Raw genomic sequence first — 24,687 nt, forward strand, 5'->3', positions numbered from 1 at the left:
TAGCATGTTATTTTGTGCAGAGTTGTTTTTTTCTCTCAAAATACAGTCAACGAACACGCTTTTTTTCTTTTTTTGTCATTGACCTCATCTACATATTGTCACGCAAGTGTGCAACCTTTTAACCTTGTATGGCAACTGGATTAGCAAGAATACAGGACTGTAAATCCTGGAAAATCCATATTATAAAGCGTACTGACTGTCCTGTAAAATATATATATATATACTGTATATATGAAACCAATCATTGTACAATGAAAACAAGCAACCATGACAGTCATTGTTTCGATGAATAAAAAGCAAGAAACAATTACCTGTTTGTGCAGTCAAAAGAGAACAGCCTGGGTGCCGTAGCAGCAGTTTCATCCGATTTCAGTACCTCATTTGGGATGAAAATGAGGTTTTGTTTTTTGTGGGCCAAGAGATAACGAGACAGTAGTTATTATACTGTAGTCCTCTTAACTTCTTAGCCATTCTTGAGTCTTTTTAGCTGTGTGTTTTGGGGGCGTTCGCCTGATTTAAGTCACCCAGTCCCAGCTGGAGTAAAGCAGCCCCAGAGCATCATTTTCCTCTATGCTTCACAGTAGGTACAGTGTTGTTTTTATTCTTTGAATGCTTAATTTTGGAGAGAGAGTGGGCTGACACACTGGATGAGACAGTTGGGCCCCAGAAACGAGCCAAGTGTTTTTTATTTATTTGTTTTTGTATGAACGCATGAACATGTTACATTCCATTTTAAGTGTTTTAATGGAAAAGGGTAATTTGATCCCATTATTCCTAAATTGAATATTAATGAAGAAAAATGACTACATCGAAGGTCAAACGGCCTCCAATGGACTCTAAAGTGTAGCCCCCCTCACTCTGCCTTTTTCTGTATGGTTGACACTCATCAGAAGCAAAACATTCCTGGCGTGAAAATTGCCATGATATCATTGTGATCCAATTTCCTTTGAAACCATGGAAACGGTATGTGTTTAGTTGTGTGCGAGCGTGTGTGCGAGCGTGTGTGCGCGCGTGCGCTTCGGTGTGATATGCGCAACCCCGCATGCCGTGTCTCCACGAGGGCATGTTCAATAAATGTATTTCAAATGCGCTCTTACCCATTTGCGACACAATCTATGTAATCTATTGCGCTTTCTTTCACTTTCCGAAAGAATGAACGTTGCACTTGGATCCCTTCATCACCACCACGCTTTGCACCGGTGGCACCTTGTTTAAGGCTGGTCAGCGTTAGCAAGGAGTAAACTGGCCGCTCGCAGTCGGTAGATGACCCTTGCGGCTCTTATCAGGTGAAGGGGGTTTTGATTAGTGTTAATGGCTGGGACTAAATAGCCGTCAGCCTTTGCCTACACCTTTTATATACTGTATATGTGAGCGTGCGTTTTGTGTGTGTATGTTGGGCTCAAGGGCATGCTAGCAATTCATCATGCTGGGATAGCTATATTCGCGTCATAGTGATAAACATGTTCGGTGTCTCACCCTGCACCGTAAGCTGCGCCGGTGGTCGTAATTGTTTGCACCCTTGAAATTCAAGTCATAGAATACACAGAGGTACCTTGACTTACGAGTTCAATAGGCTCCATGGCTACTGACTAAGTTTATAACTCAATTTACCTGTATATTAAACCACCCCCCACCCCTCGTAAAAATGTATTTAAATATCATGAATCTGGTCCCGCCTCCCTGCCAAAAAAACATTTGCACTGGCAATGTCTGTGTATCTTCCAACTGCAAAACTCAGGTACCACGGTATACAGAAATGAGTGGCACTAAATTTTGAGTAAGCAGATACACGGTGTATGAATAAGTCTTGTGTGACCGCGCTGCACGTTACGCTTTCTACCGGTATTCCACCAGCCAAAATTGGGGTTTACTTTCACAAAGTTGTCAGGGCATTATTATAATTTACCAGTGCAGAGTATTTTTCAGCTTTTCAAGAATGGTGTCTGTGCCACAATGTCTCCCTGCAGCCAGTGCGTCAGCAGCACGGTGATATATGTAAATACTGTATATGCGCACACACACTGGCAGACAGTAAGAATTAAGCTGGTCTTACCGAGCACAATCTTGGGCTATGATTCACGATCCACTCGTGGCCCAGAAAGACAGGTTGCCGCGCCAGCTCTGTAAATCGCCTGGCATCTGGCGCAACAGACAGCCTTGCATGTTAATGCAGAGTTAATATTATTCTTATGAACTGCGAGTGACTTTGCATGTTAGTGAGCGCTCTATCAAATTAACGTCAGTTCCATTACCGCCGCCGTCTATTTTGTGTCACAAGTGCACGGCCGCCACATTGGCCTTCGCGTCGGCACATCGGGGCGTGACGACGACGACAACGAAATATGCGCAAAAAGAAGTAAATCGCAAACGCAAAGCTCGTGCGAAACACTTTAAATCCTTAAATCCACAAACACACGTAACCTTTCTGCACAGAGGAATGGGGGGGGGGGGGGGGGCAATGATAGTCCTGCCTCATTTATCACATTGCTCCAAATGTACAGATGAATCCAGTGATGAAAATCTGTGCTGAGAAATGTCAGGCAGATATTAACTCCAATGCATCAAAGTGGCGCTGCAGTCACTAAGCTGACGCTCCCAGCCGCCGGTTCAAGTCTGAGCCGCCGATGTAATTTTCAGCCAACCGCGGCCATTTGTCACCCAGAAACGAGTAAATAAAGACACAAGTCACTTTCTCCCAAAGATTAACATCTGAAATGATGCAGAGCGAATTTCATTAGCGCGCAAATGCCATTCTTTAGATCTGTCTCATCTCAATGAGAGTGAAGGGAGAGAAGGGGGGGAAATTGCCTTTCCATGTAGTTTTCACTAATCGCTTCCCTAACAAAATACGGCAGCCTTGTACTAATAAGTAAGTTAAGGCTCAGTGGATAGATAGAGTGAAACAGCAACAGAGGCTAATGGAATTGAGAGCTTTCCATGCCTCCATGGGTGTCTTAATTGTCAAAAGGAGATTCTCAGATGAGTACTGCGGGCAGCCTAAATTGGAGAGCAACTCGCCGGACTTGTTTTAAGCCAGAGCGCCTCTCATTTGCGTAAGCTGGATCAAATCCTTTATTCAGTGTCTGGAAACGGCAGCGGCAAAGTTTCCAATGCAGCCAATCGGGACTACAGTGACTGAAAACGCTGTCAATGTTTCAGCTTTGAGCACGGCGGGTCCTTGTTGATTCCTTGCATGTTTTGCTGCTAATCGAAACTGAAAAATGATTGCTTATTTCAATGTGAGGTGATTTACCGTCACTCTTTAGAGTGACATTCAGTGGAACTTCACAAGGCAATGGTGGACTTTCGATTTGTTCCCATTGAAAACCACGCAAGATGCTCTTTTCCCTCCGCATTTAAACCCTTACTTGCGTTCTGATTTGATCAAAATACGCTAAGCATCAAGAATTTGTGTTTTTTCTTGCTATGCTTATGAATATTATAACAGCTGGGGGTGGCGCTTTGAGATTGGCAAGACAAGCAAATGCCCGTAAAGACGAAAACATTTTCAGTCATGGGAGCAGCACTTCATACTCTCCCCCCAAAATCCGCAAAGGCGTCAGAATAAAGTCAATTTGGTTGTGACACATTTTCGACATGGGTGTATGTAATTTTAAGATATCCTTTATTTGTCCCACACATTTGAGTTATTAAATAGCTTTGCGCATATCGTACTGGATCTGAGCAGCCCATACCTTCCCTGTATCACAGATGGTTCCCCGTCCAGTTCTATGGTTATCATCACACATATCTCTTTTGCCATCACTGGCACCTGTAATGGTGACAGAAAAACACACTATGAAAAGCACATCAGGTTTTGTATTTTTATTTTTTGGGGTGGTGGGAGGAGGGGTGCTTTTAATGCTTAAAATGAAATGAAATCCAAATGATGCCTATTGGATGAGTGCCACTGCATTTTAACCCAACCGCTACATCCAGGACAGATACAGAACATGAGATGGTGAATGTGTTTTTAATCTAAAAAGGTCAATATGAGCATGAATTTCAAGCATCTATTCCAGCATTACGCTTGCAGTCTTGTCTGAAGATGATGCAGCGTTAAATGAAGACAAAGTTGCTCTCAATGTGGCGGGATTTGATGAGAATCCCAAAGTGAGGAGCCTTCATTTGCAACCTTTAATCAGCCCTATGAGATCACATTCCAGCCAAAAAAGAAAGTGAGGGTGGAGAAATGAAATGGTAATTAGTATTGATTACCTATGTGCATATGACCCTTTCAGTCTCCCCGTGCATTCTTAAATCAACCCAAATTATTGAATTTACTAATTTCATGCAGGGGTGGGAGAGGAGTCACAGTGAACTGTGCACCCATCGGCTGTGTGAGGAAATTACAATGATGGGATACAAGGTGTCTTTTTGTGCACGGGTGGAGGAGTAAAGTCAAATTAAGAATGTTGGTTTAAGTTAAGTGTAATTATTCTGGGAGGGTCTCTGGGGAGGAAAGGTGATTCAGGTTGATTTTATTTTCCTCCCCCTCTTTCAAATTACATTTCACATTGTCACTAAGCAATGGTCTCATCTTGACCGTATATGTATGTAATTACTGTGTAAAAAAATAAATTATAAGAATAAAAAACTGTTTAATAAGAGCAAAGCAGCCCAATTAATACGCCTGTGGGAAATTGAAATTTTCTTTCAAATGCTAAGATTAATTCCCTAATTGTGGCAGCACACGTGGCCTCACACCGTTAATCTGCGTCGGTAATAAGCCACTCATCTCAGAAATGGTCCTGAGCCAAAGTGGACAGCGACTGATGGAAGGAATCCGTGTCATAATGGACCCAATGAACCCGGAAGCTAAGAAGAAGTGGTGGCACTCTGCCGCCACCTGCTGCACTTTTGTGACATGACAATGTACACAAAGCATTTTCTTTTATATAACTCTGTTTTAATACTATACACCCATCCCCCCCGCCCCACGAATTTTGAAACTGCCCCTACTCCCTACAAAATAAAGACAGCAAATACCTGTACACCCATTCTATCCAGTGCCTTCCTGGCCCAAAGCTTTCTTACAATAAACCTCCATAACAGTCGAGCAACAACAAAAAAAGTAACACACTTGATCATCAAAATATCACCTTCACAAATTGTTTTGATTGATAGCCTGAGACCCTGCAATTGACTGGCGACTAGTTCAGTTGATATCCCGCCTCTCGCCAAAAGTCAGCTGGAAAGGTTCTTGATCACCCATGACACTCGTGTGGAAAAGACATAAAGTGGATGGATGGTCTGTCAGAGAGAGATCCTAATTTACGAATGGTCATATTTTGCAGTGGTGTTAAAGCTGCGCCCAGACACTCAGAGTGACAATCTTCCAAGAGAGGATGATGAATTCTTGTTTAATTTTTCTGAGAGGCAAAACATTAGCAGCAACTCCCAGCAGCTTGCAGTACAACTCTGCACGACTGCATCACAGACTGTATATATCAATAATTGAATTGATAAAAGCTCAACACGTATCATTTGTATAGGAAACTTTGTCACGATTAATTTCATTATTTTATTTTATTTATTTTTTATGGTTTGCAGTATTTGCGCCTGCAGTGCCTTTTGTAATGTAACGGCACTGAATCAAATTATTCTTAACAACAACAGATGGGGTAGCGACTCATTAACGGGAAACAAATGAGATATTTAATGGGGCTTGGATAAAAAAAGTGGATAATAAACGAGAAACAAATGAACAAAAAGCCAGTGACTAATAAATAGGGTACACATGTCAACTTACTATTTATTTTTATTCACATTTAACATGTTTGTGCATTGTGCCGAGACAGCTACAGCAGTGCTCACAGTTCATGATTAACGTCATACCCATGTTAACACAAAATAATCTGATGTGAAAAAGATAAATATTAGGTCTCAGTGTAAAGCCTGGTAAGCACTCTTCTTTGCTTGCGCTGTCAGCAGTGCTGCATCTCACATGCATGTAGAGCCTCACGCTCTTTGCAAATAAAGACAGAGAGGCACACAGGATGCCGCTCACAAAAAATGAAGGGTACAGTATTGAGCTTTGGGATGACATGTCAGGATGAAGGTAAAATGCGTTATACATGCGTTATAACCTCGAAAGGTGAACTTAAGTTGACCACCGCTTGACCTTTGAAGGACATTTTGCAAACGTTGCTGCACTGTAATAAGGAGCTGAAGGGCAAAGCTTACAATAGGTGTTTGAGCGTTGAGCGCTTCTGAGGATGTCCACCTCTGACTTTCTGTAACTCGTCCGTTCTCGCTGTACAACTGTGTTCCAAAAGGTTTCGGGAACATCAAATTGATCTTAACTGTAAAAGATGGAAATGCAATTTTGGCCTAAATCCTGAAATGTCCACCCCGCAGTCCAATATCCCCAATATTTATTTATTTTTTGTCAGATGTATAATCTGTTTTTCTAGCAGTGTAGTTGCGCAGCTCTGGCCGCAGAGCCTGCCCACTTGACTCGAGACAGGGAAAGTGCAAAATTTAAAAACAAACCATGACATGAATAAGCATCCCGAATGTGCGTCGGAAAATCATTTTGTGTGTGTGTGTGTGTGTGTGTGTGTGTGTATGACAGGACAATAAATGTGCATTTGTCACTAGGAACACTTGTGAGGTTAGGTTACAGGTCAATGACTACGTCCACATCGGGATGCCTCGAAGGTGAGGTATTACTGGTGCAAAATGTGGAGATCACACCTCAAATAACACACACGCTTGGACTTTGCGGGCCGTCATCAAGAGCACCGGACGTCTTCACATGGCCACAGAAGCGTCTGAGTCTTTGGGTTGGTTGTGTACGACGTGTTCCAGTTGCCCTGAATCCGAGACGTCATAGCTGGTCTTGTACTTGGCAAGGATCTTCATGAGGGGACGAAGCTTCAACCACCACTGCTCCTTGGGGATTCTGTGACTGTTGACAGACGGGAGCAAAGATGCACTTCACTTGCCTGGCTTGCGTTATTATCGTCAATAACCAAGTAAAAGGTTAAACGTATTACACAACGGTAAATTCAGTTTTTCCCATTCAAACACCGCACAAGTCTTCTCAATGCAACATTTTCAACTGTAAAAGTGAAGTGTAAAAAGGCATTGAGTACGATGTGTGATGAGCGCATTTCATTTTGGGTTCTGTGTTTTGTTTTTCTGTCCCTCAAGCTATATTGGACTGAGAAGAAGAAACAAGAGACCATTGTGCCACCTTTGTCTCGATGGCAAGCGATGTCTCAGTCAATTAAATTTTCAGAGCGATGGTCATCATTATTTCTTTTCTCTTTGCCTTCACTATTATCTTCTGGGGTTGTCGCGCAAGAAAGGCATAAAAGGGCAAATAAATGCAATATAGACTTGAGGCATTAATATTTTATTGGATCCACTCCATTCTTTAATTAGGCCCACCGAGAATTTACATCGTCACGAAAGTTGTAAAAAATGGTTACATTTCTTAACTGCTTTGGTCCCCTAATAACTGGTTTAAGTGAAACATATTGGGTTTATGCAGTTTTCCATTTTGATCATTAAATAATCGATGGATTGATTTATTGAAAAAATAATAGTGTGTACGTACACACGGGTAGTATCTAAATTGAACAGTTTTACATATATGTATTTATTTTGTCATTTAAATAATGTTATCAATTAAAATCAACTGTTTCTGACTGGGTTTAAAAATAAGAATAATTACTATTTTATATGACACACGTTTTCTTTGTTCGTTTGTTTTACTAATCTATGAATTGAGAATTGGAGCTTGGATGCAGTGTTTTGACTGATGTCGTGCACTTTGAACTGGTCAAATGACCGACCATACGCACACAAAATCGGTCTCCCCCTTAAGTTGGACCACTGGCTGGAAGATCAGAGCTCTGCGGCGCATTCCCAGCAAGCAGCAACTGTCCTCAGTGTTAGCAAACACTCTGCCTGCAGAGGAGAAAAAAAAGGAAACATCACAGAAGTCAAAAATAGACCTTGCTGTATTTATAGGCATCGGCAGACAGTCGGCGGTGACAAAGAAACGGATGAGACAACAGACGTGACTACAAAGAGACAAAAGCAACATTGAGGAAATGGGTTGCCAAGCTACGACAAATGTGCACGTTACACGGGGTTCTCGAACTTGAGCGATGAAGAGGTATTGCGGAAGCATGACACCTATTGGTACACTGCCTAGTGAGGGGTGGGGGATACTCATCAGAAGTCTTCCATTGAATAATTGATTCATTACAAATTATAAATATGCAGCGGTTGACAAAAGCCTAAATCACTGACTGCCATTGACGGCTATAGACGGTTCGCTGTCAAGTTATTCAGATGAGTCATAAATAAGAAATAAAACAATAAGGAATAGACTGGACGAAAATAAGCGTGATGATCCTTGCAGTCAGTCAATGAGTGTCAGCGTGACTTATGTGGCAATGTACCAGTACGGTGCATTTATGATTCGAGTCTAGAAATCGAGTGGCAGGTGGGAAACTGCAATAGGCGGCGATGGTGGTTGACATGGTAGCGTAACGGATGGGGCAAACTGACAAAGACATGGAGCTAAAAAGAGGAAGATGTCATGGAGCCAGCTTAAAAAAATAAAATAAAAAACATACAGTTACCTTCATCTTATGTCATCCACCACGCGAATATGAAATAGATAAAACAACAAAAAAAGAGACACACCTGGACTTTAGATGGAACTTGAATTCATGTGGTGCTTTAAAACGCATCATACTAACTGTATATAAAAATAAATAAATGATCGCTAAATAATTTCGTCTTGAGCGACTACAAATACACCAAGATGGCAGGTGGAGCGACTCCATGACAGATCTCAATGAATACCACATCTCACTGGGGAGGGAACATCGACTACTGTGACATCGATCATTTCTCTAATTAGGGAAAGGACATTCTGCTCTCACCTTGTCTGAAAGTCTCCACCAGCTTTTTGGTGACCCACTGCATCGCCTTGGCTGAGATCTTGGTCCCAAAGTTTCGGTCAAACGGAGACGGGGCGCCCCCCTTTTTCAAGCATTGAATGAGTAGGCATTCCTTTTTAGTCACAGCAATTATTTGCAATCCACAATTGATTGATCATCAGAATTCCATTGGTTGTGTTCATTTATATTTGGAGGTTTACACGATGCCCCTTCCACTGCGGAATCACAGCAGAGGAAGAGGAAACAAAAGAAGCTAATGGCGCATCAGACAACAACAACTCTCCCGCCTCTGTATTCCATATTTAAATGGATGTATGCAGTTCTTAGTTGCGGACCTAATTCCCCAATGCGCTTTATTATTTTGTTTCCTGTATCGCCTCGCTTGCTGCAGAGAAAAGCCAATGTCTCTTCTGGGATTCATCAAAAGCGTGTTTGATCCAGTTTTATCTGCGCTAATCTCAAGACGCGGAACCAGACCAAAACAAAACAAAGCCCATCTGTGAGCAAAGGAAGATATTCCGTTCCTCTATGCGCACTTGTGGCGATGCTCAGTCAAAAGGCAAGTTGAGAGCCCACCTGCTGCATGTGCCCCAGCACATTCTTCCTGCAGTCAAACACACCCTTGCCTTCTTCACTGTACAGCTGGTAGATGAAGTCTGTGGTGTAGTTGTCATTAGAGTTCTCATTTCTAACAGGGGGGGGAAAAAAATCAGGTCGTTTGGGTGCATGATTTTTTTTTTGAATATTTAAACGACTTTAGTTTTCTTTGATTGCGTGATGACAGTTTTAAATACCTGAGCACCAAACCTCGTTGAATGCTTGTCTTCATTTTCTCCGTCAAGTGCTCAACATTAGCCTGTGGGAGGAAGAAGAAATGGAATGCATCACGACACAAGAGCAAATCTGTGAATGCTCTTGGCTTGAAGCCGATTCAAAATGAATATGAAAATGCGACGTTTTGCACGATCAGACCAAAATGCATACGAAGAATGAATCAGGGTGTGCTCGGAGGGAGACGATGGGTCACCTGCAGGTCCCTGATGTCAAAGGGCTCCTCGTAGATGTACGCGGCGTCCGCACCGGCAGCGAGGCCCGCGACGGTAGCCAGGTAGCCGCAGTAGCCCCCCATGGTCTCGATGATGAACACGCGCCTCTTTGTCCCGCTGGCCGACTGCTTGATGCGGTCGCAAGTCTGATACGTGCGGATATGCAATGTTACATGGTCGTTTATTAATGAGCAATAGTCGTTAACTCAGAGCCTTACCCCGAATTAAATATTGCTGCTGTTAAATATGTTAGTGGGCATCATCACAATACTGTTCCATCTGTCCTGTTTTTTAAGGACTAATGTTGGCCGATGATGGTGTGTGAATTACACCAGCTCTAATATACGAAATATTTTTTTGCGGTCATGTAAAGCGATCGTTCTGCACGCATGATTTTTAAGGGCCAAGAACCGAACGAGACTCAAACAAACATGAAATAAAATTGAGAGAATATTCCAAAGGCGGTTCATCGCTGCGGTTATGCAGGTAAACGGTCTGCAGATTTAGTCGACAGATGTTCATGCCAACATGCTTTGATTCAAAACAAGACTGGTGCATGATTAAACCTCCGTCTGTCTAAGACAATATTTCCTGGCCAGAAATACAACTACGGTAATTGTATGTCATATGCGCAAGAAATCTATTCCAAAGCAATAGCCTCGCTCTTCTTTCAAACCCAGCCTTTGGAATCGATTCGCTATTTCCAGGCATCCCGCCTTAAAAGAAACCATGTCAGATTGCAAACATGAATGATTGAATCACCGTTGAAAAAAAAAGAGTCATATCATTTGCATCCTCTTGTCATCATCTGTACATGGTGTTGTGACGGATGGACCGGCCTTACCTCCACGATAGCATTGAGCGCCGTGTCTGCACCAATACTTAGGTCTGTACCCGGAACATTGTTACTTATGGTGGCGGGCAGCATACACATCGGGATGCAAAAGTCCTCATAGGTAGCGCGTGCCTCATACAGCTGCAGCAGACTCTCAAGCGCCTGAAGCGGCAGCATTTAAATACAGTACGTGTGTTAGAGCCACCCGACAGGCACGTCCCTCTCAAGTCTCCGAGAGGGTATCTGCCCTTCCGGCTCTTCCCGTGCGATTGCCCTTTTTAGCACGGCGTGAACACGGACAGGAATGAACAAACATGGAGAATGAAGAGCGGGAAAAGAGAAATGAAATGTCCAACTACACCAGAAGACGTGAGCTGAACGGAGCGTGACGTGCGGAACCATCAGAAACAAGCTGACGGCCGCAACCGATGTATCATGGGAGGATGGACCGGGCGAGCTTTGATACAATCGGAATACGCAATGAGGGAGGGAAACAGACGAGAAAATGGCAGACGGTGGCATCAAGACCTCCCACATCATAATCTCGATGGGAATTTCTGATGGAATTGGGCAGATGGATTATAAAAATTGGCATGGCGCGTGCATTGAGAGCCAAGTCCGCAGCGTAGGCATGCTGTTCAACCCCCATTTTGGATGCAATTGCGGGAGAGCCCGGTTGTAGCCCCCACTGTACTCCTTACCTGGCGAATGACGAGTGCCTTGATAGGAACGTTTTCCGAGCGGGAGATTCTTCCAACAAGTGCGGAGAGTGCAAAGGTGTGTGTTTTAAGTGTATTTGTGTCCTGCGCAGCTACTCTAGTGGCCAGGCCCATGACTTACAGTAGTAATGGCATTCAGAGCTGTGTCAGCTCCAATGCTGAGGTCTGAGCCCGGTATATTGTTGGAGACCGTGGCCGGGACCATGACCATGGGCACACAGAACTCCTCATACTTCCCGCGCGCCGTTAACAACTCCAGCAGCGACAGGAAGGCCTGCAAGGGCAGAGCCAAGTGCTTTAGTGTTTGCGCCGGGTGGCGCTTTTTGCCGGGTTGGGTGTGGGGGGCGGGGTGGTTTGAGTGGGTGCTACTTGCCACGAGGAAGGGAAAGGACAAATGCGGAGGAAATGTGCCAAAGGGAGGAGCCAAGCCTATCACAACGGAAAGCAGCGAAAAAGACAGATACCACTCTACGTACATTTGAGTCTCTGCATTATACACACAAATGCATCTCGGTACACACAATATACTGTATAGTACAGTACTTGCCAACATATCAGTTAGAGAAAAAAAAAAAAGCAACGGACACTGACAGGATAGTATGAAACGAAATAACAACTATAGCAAACATGAACTGTTAATTGTCACTATGATTAGTTCTCTTGAAATGAAGTCCCACGTTGAATGTTTGAAAATGAACATGAATACAAAAGTGGTAAAAGGCAAGGACTGATGGGAATGAACACTACCACAGAAATAATAAAACACTTTGCGTTTTGAGAAATTGATTGTAGAGGTAGTAATAATAATAATCAACATCATCATAAACTGCAAGAGCCTTCGACCTTACACCCCAGCTTTCTCAAACATCTTGACTCAACTGTCATTTCAAATTAAAAGGGTCCTTGAAAAAAGCAATTGAACAGACACTAAAAATGCCTAAGTGATGTCTTGAGGTACGAGGTTATTTTGCTTGACCACACTCCTAACTCAAATCCTCTATATATTCTAAACAATAATTCATGCCATAATAAAAAGGCTGCTGGTAATCTTCAGAGTACAAAGGATGCTTGCAACATACCTCAAATCCACCAATTACCAGCAGTGCATTTATGTTGTGAGTTCGCATCTGCTCGGCAATTTTGCCAACATGCTTTGCAGGGAGTGTTCTAAGAAGGAAAACAGGCCAAGTTTGCTGCCGTAACGACACTTGAATCCGCCAATTTGCATGCCTCAGCATCGAAAGAGTTGCACAGGTAATGGTGACCTTACCTTTTAGTTCCCAACAGCGATCCCCCCTGTCCTGTCCATCCTCCAACATCAGACCATTTAATCTCCTTAATCTGACGGGAAGACAGGAGCAACACGTGCTTTAACAAGTTACTTCGATGACTTTTGTCCTTCTGATTGCTGCAGTCTGTGGCAGATCAAACATTTCCTCCTTGGGGGGGGGGGGGGGGGGGTCTCAATGTTAAATGAAAAGGGATTTTCTGGCACACTTTCTTTTTCCATAAGGGGAGGAAAAGAAGGAAAAGAAATCTATTACTCCCTGCCGGTCTCATTTTCTTTGGGTCAATTGGAGCAGCCAGTTTCCAGATAGCACCGAGTGCACAAGGGATGTTTAACTAACCAGTGGTATTGGAGACAGTTTGGGTGAAGATAAATGGCCACATTGTTCATTATGTGCTGGCCTTTGAATCAGCCGGAGTTGGCTGTCTAGGGAATTAAGGTTAGTGATTGTGAAAAGGTCAGGACAGGATTTTAAAAAAAAAAAAAAAAAAAGAGAGTTGAGAAACCATCTTAAACAGTCAGGGAACAGACAAAAAACGTTTACCGGATTACAGCCCAGAGAGAAAAATGAAGACAGATAACAGTTTTGTTTTTTAATCAGAGGTGGTTTTATGTGCCCCTCAACATATTTTTGATGTAGATTTTAAAAAATGTCTTTCATTTTTTTCTAGCACATCAGTCATATTAGTCATCATAGTATATTATGATTATCAGCGTATAAATTAAAAATGTACTTGCCTCTCTGACTGAAAAATGCGGTAAACATTTGTTGACCAGTGTACTTAATCACCTCAATAATTCTGTACATTTTTACTTTTTCTGTTTACTTGTTAACTTGGTTTAAAAAAAAAATCCTGATGTTTTCATATTTCACCACACAATGGCAGCCAGTATGTTACTCTACGAGGACCTCTATTGGACAAATTTACAACTACAACAGATTCAGTTGAAGCAGAACAAAAAAGCTGGCAAAATACAGGCCTACGTTGTGTAACGGGTCTGCATAGGGGCGGGGAATGGACCATTTTGAACGCAATGTGCGATTTAACCGTAAAATGTAGTGTGATTGTGATGGCGTGGATTACGAGGAAATAAATGAGTGCCGCAGCACTAAACTTACCTGACCTTTGTAGAAGCCCTCAAAACCATCATTGACGGCAAACATTTTGTGGCCCTCCGAGATGCCCACCCTGACAGCTGAACGGACGGCCGCATTCATGCCTGCCGCGGGGGCGCCCACATTCAACACCGCCACATTAAAGTTGCTCTGATGACAGAAGAATCACCGCAAACACCCCATGAGCATAAGATAAGATAAGATATCCTTTATTTGTCCCGCAATGGGGAATCATCATCATCATCGGAAACAAAGCCGCTTGTCATCGACGGCTTCTCAAACATTTCAAAAACGCGACATCTGGAGCTACGGTGGATCAGCAAGTTCGCTCGGTTTGTTGCAACAGTGAAGCGCCAGGCGCTGGAGAAGGAATCAATAAACGCGTCGTGTTCTGCTCCGAGGTACACGCTCCGACTGTCTTGATCGTTTCCACAGCTGCACGAGTGCCCCTGATGGGAGCGCCACAGCATGAGGCGGGCCGCCCTGCCTGCACATTTCACAGATTTTCTGTCCAAAGCTGCCTCCGCAGCGAGGCACAGCGGCAGGCTGCAACAGCCCATCGGGGAGATGAGCACAGTCAGCCCTCAGCATGGACCAAAGAGGTCTTATACCACTGCAGCTGAGATATCCTCGCTCTTCTCGCAGAGCGCGACATCTGACTTGATAATTATGTGTGTGACAAGCACTTGACTGAAAACGTGCTTTAATTGCGTTTGGAGTTAGCAGTAACTGCATATCAGGTCGGGAAAAAAATTGTTGTGACTCACAGTCGGCAGTTCAGACTCCGGTTTACGATGAGCCAGCAATTTGTACGTCTTCAGATTGTTCTCAAAACTCCTGCAGTTCAAAAAAACACACACAAAGAAATTCTTAGCTTGTTCAGGGCGACGGGAAATATGGAGCCCATTCCAGTTGAAAAGGGGAAATATTCCAGCCTTAATAAGGTTTATGATTATTTATTATTGTCTCGTCAAAGGTGCCTTATCCATTTGCGTTGATGCACACACTTAGCTCCATTTGTCTCTATGAGCTCGTAAATGCAAAACTGTTTTGTCTTGGCCATAAGTGAGCCGAGGTCGGAACGATTGTCTTACCTGCCACGGAGCTTGACTGCTTCTTCAAACTTTTTCTCATCCATCGCCTTCTGCACCTCTTGAGTCTGAAACGGCAGGCGGTCATTCAAACGTATGACAAAGTCAGGTGCAAAACATGTTTTCTCCAACAAACAAATGATGACAAATCGAATGAATGCAGGTAGAAACCAAAATAGTCATCACCCAAATGTTTTCCATCTCAAGTCTACCAAGTATCAAGAAATGCAATGAAACTCAAGGGTGAAGAAGCGCAACGATAAAAAGTTTTGTTGCTCAGTCCCTCTCACTGAGTGAAACTCTGCCATCGGCTTTGGATCATTCTGAATCGGACACAAATGCCTCTCGAACGGCACATCGCCACGCGCAACGGGATGCGCCATCACTGTTGAGTGTGCGGCCATTATCGGTGCAATTAAAGCTCGTCTTTATTGTCAACGTCGAACCGCGTTGCCAGATCAATCTACCACCTACCATCTGTACACATTCCATCAGAGGCAAGCGCACTGATTGGTTGCCGCACAGAGACACCACGCAGGCTGGCGTATTGGCTGTGGTCTCCAGCAGGGCGAGAACAGCCTCCACACCCATTCGGCTGGCCTGCGTGAACAGATAATAAACGGTGACGCTGCAGAATCAACACTTTGCTTTTTTTCTTATTCATATTGCCGCCAAAAGTTTATCGTTGCTCTTATTACGGGAACTGGACTACTGTTCGTGGGTTTAACGTGCAACCTGAGGTGACTTCTCCTCAGACGCACTTGGATTAAATCGATAATGCCCCGTTGAGACCGATCCTCTGACTCTCCAATGAGGAGTTCTGAGAAAAGCTGAACATGAAGTTGATCTTGTGAGCGGCAGTGGGCCGGATTTCCGGTTGAGCATAAAAAAAATGGCGGAACAAGATGGGGCTGCTACGGATGCAGTCAACATACCAGGATACGATCAAAAGCAGAAGGGGTGCCTCCTCGCTGCACGTGACCCAGGATTGTCACTCGCGTGTCGAAACCCAAACACTTGACAACAAGCTGGAAGTACGAAATGCAGAAATTAAGCCGTCATCGCGAACATACTGACTCCTGAAACGGCGCATGCCAATAAAATGCCCACATTATTGACGTCAAATTGTATCTAAAAATCTTTAGAATTATAGATATTTTTATAAATAAGCAATACATAGTTCATTACGCAACAACACAAACACGGGCACTGAAACAGAACACAATTTAAAAAAATAATAACAATAATAATAAAAAAACTGAAGAGAAGGGGAAACAGCAAAGCACAGGCAAGCCATTCTAATTTTTCAGTCATGTTAGTCATGTGCAGGGCGTGGGGGGGGAGGGGGGGGGCAAGGTCTTGAACTCCACATCAAACTTTAAAACACATATTTGGGTGCGGTACACAAAAGAATAATAGTGCAAGGTCAGGGATACGTCTCACAGAACCAAAACAAAAAGCCAACAAGAATGTGGATCGTTGTTTTGTATTAAAGCCGCTACATTTTACACGTGTTCAGTGGTGCCATAATGCAGTGGTAAGAATACGATTAGCAGCTGTCGTAGTAGCGACAGTTGTGAAAGGGGCCTTACCCTACGAGAGTGTCGGACAGAGCATTCCAGAAACACAGCGACAAAGTCAAAGCCACACCAGGGCAGCAACAAAGTAGGAGAGGTCACGTAGGAGGCAGTCGGAGGTCAAAGGATGGAACGCGCCACACTGTACTTACGTCCTTAATACAGTCAGTAGTAATGGGCTTGTTGTTATGGTCAATGGCCCCTTCGGCTACTATTATGATATTCAGCCTTTTCATCCCTGCTCGATTCTACAAGTGCGGCGGAGACACAGCATGACAGAAAAATTGTGAACGCGGCTGCGACGCGGGCTTTCAGAAGCACGGGGACCAGACGGCGTGTTGTGTCGTCGGCTCCGGCGGCGCCGACGGTTTGCGAAGCTGTTTGCTCATTCTCACGAGCAATATCCTGCCTAACTCGCCGCTTTGCCCTCTTGTGATTGCGGGCTTGGTCAAACCGCAGAGTGTCGACTTTCTTTCCGATATATTGATACCATTAATCATGGGACACGGTACATATTTGGCTTGTCATGGCTCCATGCTTCTGGCTTCCCCTTTCTTTGACTTCATGTACTCACATCCTTGACAATACTAGATGTTATGGGCTTCCCGTGTCTATCAAGGGCTCCTTCTGCCACTATGATTATATTCAGCCTTGTGCCCCTGGAACGGGTCTGCATCATAACGACAACATCAATTCTTCAGAAGCAGAAAAATACATTCAAACATGGATAGAACAAGGACATCGGACCAAATGGACTAAGGTAGTGCAAAGTACTAAACTCTGAATTATAGAATGTATATATGCATTTTCTTTGTATCCAATATTCCATGAATGTCAGTAAAATATGAGAAATGTTCTACATGCAAACAATCGGTCACATTGTGTTGATTTCAAATGTGATTAAATTTGCAAATGTATTATGCAATTCTAAATACTTGGACTTGACTAAGTCATCCATCTGGCAAGTGAAAGATAAAGTACAGCAGAGGTGTCCAAACTATGGCCGGGGGTATTTGCGGCCCGCCACCCATCTTTCAGCAGCCCGCGATATGACAAAAAATTATTTTTTTGTGTTAATGTACTGTATATTCGAAGACATGGTCACCTTACTACAGTTTTTTCTTTTGTTGGTTCTGAATGTGGGGATGGAATTCGGATCTATTCTGCAAAATAGAAGGTGGTTGGCCACCCCAAAAACTTCAACTTCAACTATTTTCCTTCACACCTTTCTCAGCAAGCTGATGAAATTAACTCGACCACACAAACAATAAATAATTGCTTTCTTGACTTGCTTTGGCGCGTTTCAAAAAGTTGGCAAAGTTTAATGTGGCCCTTTCATCCGTCCGTTTTTCTGTATGCCGCCCTCAAACGAAAAAGTTTGAACACCCCCGAAGTACAGGATCATAACATGATCGTGTGTTCCTCACAATAAAAAGCCACTCTAATATCTGCGCATTATCTTCAATAAACACTTTAACCAGAGATTGTGATAAAGCTTCACTCGGGCCTTTTATTATGCCACAACCTGAGGCGGTGTTGCAGGATGAAAGGCGGGACAACACGCTTGGAAAGAATTGAGATTAATCGAGAATAAATTGAGATGAAAATTTTAAAAACATATATTTGAGTTAAGTGTGTTGCAATCCTTAACGTGTGGGAGCAACTAAACGCAGTGTTACCGCAGACAGTTTTTGGCACATCTTCTCTTCCCAGCCATCCTCCGGAGGCATCTCGGGGATTAACACCCAGTCAGCCCCACATGCCAGGGCACTAACCAAGGCCAGGTAGCTACAATAACACACACGATGACAGAGTTCGTGGGCTTGATGAATTGTCACAGGGGAATGTGCCACTAACAGGATCAAATCTTACCCGCAGTGTCTGCCCATGACTTCTAAAACAAATGTCCTCTGGTGACTGAAGAACAACACAAGTGACAAGATAACCTCAAAACTTAATTCAATGCACCATCAAAAATGCACACAAGCAGCTCTCACCTCTGTGCGGTTGTCATGATTGCATCCACCACCTCAATGATTCGGTGCAGAGCAGAATCGGTGCCGATTGTCATGTCGGTTCCACAGAAGTCGTTATCAATGGAGCCCACCATACCGACGATGTGAAGGGCGGAATAGGTCTGAACCGACTGCTGCTCGATAGAACCTGAAAAGGAGAAGCACGCCGTGGTCAACTGAAACGTCCCGCCATCTTTTCCAGCGGATTTCTAAAAGAGTTTGTTGTCACAATAAGCTACGTAGCTCTGAGCTGTGGAAACTGCTGAGTTCAAGAAGAATGCTGAATATCATTGGGGTTAGTCTGCTTCTTATGCAGGTACAATATATTTTCCTTGACAGAATATGCTGTATACATTATGCAAAGGTACCTCGACTTGTAAGTGCTTAAACTTTTCGAATTGTGAGCAGCTGCTTGGTCAATTATTTTTTTGCTCCGAGTTGAAGCCAAAACCTGAGTGATAAGCAAGCTTTTGAGATTGACATGTTACAGTACATTGCTATTTGCCTTTATTAAAGCCATGAATACGATGCGGGTGTTTTGCGGGGTAAGGGAAAGAACGAAGGGGGATTTCATTTCATTTCATTTGAATGGGAAAAATGTGTCTGCTTCAGGACCTTGCTCGACCAGTTCCGCGAGCAGTCCACTCCATTCCTCCCTGAAGAGGTTGGCTCCCGTCAGGCTGCCGTCTCCACCGATCACACACAGGTTGGTGATGCCGAGCTTCACCAAGTTGAGAGCGGCCTTCAGGCGTCCTTCGTGCGTGCGAAAGTCTTTGCAGCGGGCACTGCCAATGACCGTCCCACCCTTAAAAAAAAAACATCACTTTGTAGTCAGAATGAGTGCATGGCTTTGGAGGACTTTGGCAGAAAACATGACTTGAATCTTTAGCTCATGCCTTTTCTTTGCTCCCTTGTTGCTAATGCAAACACGAGTGCTCTGTCATCCGGTATAAGGACAACACTTGTCAAACATGTCATTGGTATTTACGTCTTCTTATCTGGTCCATACAGATGAAATGAACCATTTGCATTTCCCATTGTGTCGACTTACCACTTGAAGCATGCTGGACACACTTTCCCATGTAGCTTCTGTTATGTTCTCCCCACCATCCACCATACCTTGATACCCCTGATGAAAAACAAAATGTAAAGTTGAGCTACAAGGACATCTTTCCGAACACGCGCTCATTTAAAATGTGAAACAAATAACACTGCCAACTGTAAGATTAGACGTCGGTGTGGCCAGCCAGTGTATATCAAGCCAAATGTAAGCCAATGCAGTTGTACGGTACGGTACATGCGGGTAGGAAAAACAAAACAAAACATATTTTGGTTTCATGTGTCCACAGAACATTTTCCTGGATGGTCTGTGGTAGGTCCAGATCGCCTTAAAATGTAAGCGCTCTATTTGCACAGCCTTCTGCAGAGGCCTTAACATGAGGTCTGAGTACCTGGGTGGAGGAAATCTTTTAAACAAGGCATCAAGTCGGTTATATAACAAATGCTGAGCAAGGAGGCCCGTCTCACACACACACAGACTGTTGGGAACAAAGGCTGTGTGTGCCGAACGCGGCCTCCTGCGTGACAGGAAACTGGTGACCCGCTCCTCGACAAATCAGACAACTTGGTGTCGCCTTTTGACAGACCAGAGAAGGGATAGATACATTCAAGCAGCACCGACTCACCTCCCGAATGAAATAAACCTTTGCTCCCACATATAGCCCCATTCGAACCACAGCACGCACGGCTGCATTCATCCCTGAAACATGAAAAAAAAAAAAAACATAGCACATCAATACACTGTCATCAACCTCAGTGGCAAAAATGTCTCATATCATCTTTAAGATTAAGATATCCTTTATTTGTCCCACACTGGGGAAATGTACGGCCTACAGCAGCAAGAATTTGGGTAGAAAGAAGAAAGAAGAAAAAACAAACAAACTTTATTGCTTTTCAAAAGCAAAACACTGCACTGTGCCTCCGTAACCCCAAAATGCTATAAATTGTAACAGTCTTTAAATTGGCTTAAACAACTGCTCCGACGCAGCACGAAAAATACCTTCGCTTACGATTCTTGAACCGAACCTGGGCTTTTTGAATTGCCTCCATGATACAGTGTAATGTAAAGAGTGAGTTGATATTTCAGAGCAACACTTCTTATATTGCCCAGCGCACGATCTGTCCTCGGCGTGTTTTTCGAGGATATTTTTGTCTTGGCAAGCTACCATGTTTGGTCAAAATGCTTGCGTGCTCCTCCGACAGTCTCTGAGCTACTGCTTTTGTGGCCAATCCAAATGAACTCAGTCACCATTTAGATGCCGTTTCTGTGCCTTGCATGTCAATGGCAGGTTTGACAAACACTGCGAGGGAAATTGAACGGTTTCAACCCACAGCAGCCCCACAGGAAAAGCGGATGAGTGTCGGAAATAAAAAACGAGGCGGGAAGTTTTCCCACCAAGAATTGGCTCGTGCTGTTGTAACTAAGCAACATTGAGTCAAATATAGGCAGTACGGGACAGAAAAGGAGAAATCAGATAGTTCAAGCGCTGTGGGAAACCCAGTCACCATATCCTGTAATTCAAATAGTAGGTTAGGGTTTCTCATTATGCATGGATGACACTTTCTGGTGCAGAGTGAGTGAAAGGACCAAGCCGCTGCGACATAATGCCTTCTGACACTGGCGTTCAGCTCTTGTCAGGCATGCATAGCCTCTTTTTTTTTCCGGCCAACTAAGGGAAAGGGCTGTGAGCAACTCATCAGCAACACACTGCAACTGTTGTCTCCGAGGATTACGTTTGCTGCACTGCAGATACAGTTCAAATCCAATGTCCAGGGGTGGGAAGTTAACAAAGTACAAATAACTTAACTGTACTTTGGTATATTTTTCAGGTATCTGAACCGGATTAATAATTTGTCGAACAAACTCGAACATTTGAAAGCAAATATACGTTCTACTTTGTTCATTTGAAAGCGCCAATAGTGATGACACAGCAGATTTAGAGAAGCAAGATATTACCCATTGGTGGTATTTAGGGGAAGTAATCTGAAAAACCACATGCACTATATCATGATGATTAACAGAACTCGGGGGGGAAATGTGCCATATAACAAGCTTTTACTGTTTGATTTTTTTTACAAATGTATTGTTACATGCTCATATGTTCCGCTTGGGACTTCATTAGTTACAGTTAAATGGAAGAGTTACGGTATCAGGGAGACGAGCCACTGACCACGTGATCAGGGTTTCCTCTCTGACGTCAGCAAACCTAGCAGAGAAGCGGCCGAGTCGTCTGCGGCACATCACGTACACAGGATGAGGTCATTCCACAACAGGCCCACTCGGGGACTGCGAACCTCAAGGGACTTCTGCTGCAAACCCCTCGATCTTGACTTTGCTATTTTTACTATTTTGTTGATGTGTAGGGCGGCCCGGTAGTCCAGTGGTTAGCACGTCGGCTTCACAGTGCAGAGGTGCCGGGTTCGATTCCAGCTCCGGCCTCCCTGTGTGGAGTTTGCATGTTCTCCCCGGGCCTGCGTGGGTTTTCTCCGGGTGCTCCGGTTTCCTCCCACATTCCAAAAACATGCATGTCAGGCTGATTGGACGCTCTAAATTGTCCCTAGGTGTGAGTGTGGGCGTGGATGGTTGTTCGTCTCTGTGTGCCCTGCGATTGGCTGGCAACTGATTCAGGGTGTCCCCCGCCTACTGCCCGAAGACGGCTGGGATAGGCTCCAGCACCCCCCGCGACCCTAGTGAGGATCAAGCGGTTCGGAAAATGTTGATGTGTATGTATGTATGACTGGAAGAGGGCGACCACAACAATCCACTATTTTCCGCGGCCCCGTCCATCGCCATAACCGTAATCGTTGAAAATGCTTGAAATCGAGCTGTCATTTATGACTGCTTCGTAAGCGTAAATATTGCACGACCTTGAAATCCCCTGAGCTGTCACTGTGCGTCACGGCAAGGGAAAAAAATGTCAACAATAGCACGATATGTCACGTTAGCGCGCTCTCCGGTGGATTACTTCAATGAATGAGTGAACGCAATCGTTATATTTTGCCGCTGCGCAATACTTGATCTGCAGATTAAAAGAATCGGCAAGTAATTCCATCATTGAATGGGGTGTGTTTTAACAGTTGGTTTAATATGACTACGGTGTCATATTTGATACAAGTGTCACTGCACTGTATCCTAGACAGTACCTTGAGCATCCCCTCCGCTAGTCAGCACCGCGATGGCTTTTCCTGCTCCAGAGAGGTTCTCAAAGAATATCTTCTTGGTGTCTGACTGTGCCATCTTCACGGTTGATACTTATATTCCGATACAACCGATGATAATAATACGAGATGGCCACGGTTTTATGCAATTGTGCAGAAATGACCGTGAAGGGCAGCAGACTACCGCCCCCTCTCCTTCTCCCTGTTCCGCATCTATTTGCTCACTCGCATAGCTTGAATGACAGTGGTGGTGAGTGGCCCTTATGTCGGCCAATCGCATTTCGAGTCGAGCCTCCTCTTTGGCGTGTAAACCAATGCAAAGAAGGCTCTTCGGATTGCGTTTGCGGTGACTTTGACGATCCTTGATGACAGCAACGTTTCTATTGGCCATCGTAGTCATATTCCGCAAGAACGCGAATTCATTCAATCAAAAACCTTTATTGAAGCAGAAATAAAAATCGACTGAAAGCGAAGTCTTTCACGTCCCGATATCGACATGAATGCATGACTACTAACATGTATTACTAACATGAATAACAGGAAAACGTCTTTATTATGTCAACTTTTGTACTATTATTACGGTTGCAGTCCACGTGTGCCCCTTGGATCTCTTGAAAGCTATGAACATTTTTATTTTTTTATTTCTTCAGTCATCCGTTCGGTGCACCTTGCACTGTGCAGCTGCACGACCCAGTCAGCCAAAACAGAGTTGTATGACCACTGAGAGGTATCAAAAAACGAGACAGGACTTAGGTTACCTTATTCATTTAATGCACACCTCAATATGGTGCACTGCAAATAAAATGTATTTTATGTCATACAGTGTTGAACCAGATATGTTTAGCGATGTCAACCAAACCATGTCACCATTTTTTTTACTGAATGTAGAATATTTAATCTTTTCTATTTATTGCATCGTTTCAGCGTTCATTCACTGTGTTCTTCTGCTAAGACTCCTGAGACTTGATTAGTTGCAGTTACAGTCGTTTTACCGCAAGATGTCAGCACACCACAACCTTGAATCTGAAAAGCGCCACGTTTGCCGGGTGAATAATGGTGTTCGCCCCCCCCCCCCCTGAATTTAGCTTTGCATTTTATTTTTCTAGCCTATAGATGGTGTTGTTTTCCACAATTTTGCGTGAGTGAAGACGCGGGTTTTCTCACCTCTACACTTTTAAAAAACAGAGAATTTAATGTTCTCCAGCATTTTTTATGGCTATGAGAAGCCACTGAATTTACTAACTTCACCCAAAGTAAGTGCAGCCCCTGCAATCCAAATGGAGGGCATTTCAAATGGAATTTATGACAAGTTATACATCTCACAGCACTGTTGAAAAGTAATTGTCATGAAAAAAATATGAACGATAGATCTTTTTTTTCAATCAAAAAGTCATACCTTTATCTTTTATTTATAGCGTAGCGTACACTCATGAAACTACAAGCAAAGGTTTTAAATGTTTGTTTTAATGATGGGCGGCCTTGTGATTTATCATTTCTACCAGCTTCCACATTGCATTGTTGACAACTATAAAGTGTCAGTGGTGTGTGAATGTGAGCGCGACTGACTGTTTATCCATTCAAGTATGCGCCTTGCGATTGACTGGCGACCAGTTCAGGGTGTACGTAGCTTCTCCCCCAAAGTCACCTTGGATAGGCTCCAGCAACACGAAGGGCAAGTGGTGTAGAATGTGGTTGTATGTGTTGGGTCATCCTGAAGAAGTAAGGACTGCGCCCAGTAAATTTCATCTTCCGCTGAGGTAATTAGCCAATTAGCCACATGGACAAGGGCAACGGTAATACATTTCATGAATGTCAAAGCTGAGCGATGTCAATAAATCGCTGCCACGGTCTTCC

General features: G+C 43.8%; 1 protein-coding gene across 9 annotated transcripts; it reads right to left on the bottom strand.

Annotated features, from left to right (window-relative positions):
* Nucleotides 1-5,730: 5,730 nt before the first annotated feature.
* On the bottom strand, nucleotides 5,731-23,049 carry pfkpa (phosphofructokinase, platelet a). Of its 9 annotated transcripts, none has more exons than XM_086101689.1 (23): nucleotides 22,819-23,049; nucleotides 20,301-20,374; nucleotides 19,667-19,744; nucleotides 19,231-19,420; nucleotides 18,598-18,763; nucleotides 18,473-18,517; nucleotides 18,280-18,388; nucleotides 16,753-16,848; nucleotides 15,959-16,051; nucleotides 15,498-15,623; nucleotides 15,027-15,091; nucleotides 14,700-14,769; nucleotides 13,936-14,082; nucleotides 12,798-12,868; nucleotides 12,607-12,694; nucleotides 11,649-11,801; nucleotides 10,818-10,970; nucleotides 9,955-10,119; nucleotides 9,722-9,783; nucleotides 9,504-9,615; nucleotides 8,910-9,009; nucleotides 7,815-7,920; nucleotides 5,731-6,913 (listed from the first exon to the last, which is right to left on the bottom strand). In XM_086101689.1, the coding sequence occupies exons 1-23, from the start codon at nucleotides 22,910-22,912 to the stop codon at nucleotides 6,757-6,759; spliced, it is 2,520 nt and encodes an 839-aa protein (XP_085957815.1). In that variant the 5' UTR covers nucleotides 22,913-23,049; the 3' UTR covers nucleotides 5,731-6,756. The 9 variants fall into 9 exon arrangements, 8 of the variants coding, with proteins under 8 accessions (XP_085957815.1, XP_085957808.1, XP_085957809.1 ...); XM_086101682.1 differs by lacking the exon at nucleotides 11,649-11,801 and adding an exon at nucleotides 17,175-17,270; XM_086101683.1 differs by lacking the exon at nucleotides 10,818-10,970 and adding an exon at nucleotides 17,175-17,270.
* Nucleotides 23,050-24,687: the final 1,638 nt, after the last annotated feature.

The sequence above is a fragment of the Hippocampus guttulatus genome, chromosome 21 (assembly GCF_054856545.1).
Source record: "Hippocampus guttulatus isolate MCC_2025c chromosome 21, RoL_Hgut_1.0, whole genome shotgun sequence".
Lineage (NCBI taxonomy): Eukaryota > Metazoa > Chordata > Actinopteri > Syngnathiformes > Syngnathidae > Hippocampus > Hippocampus guttulatus.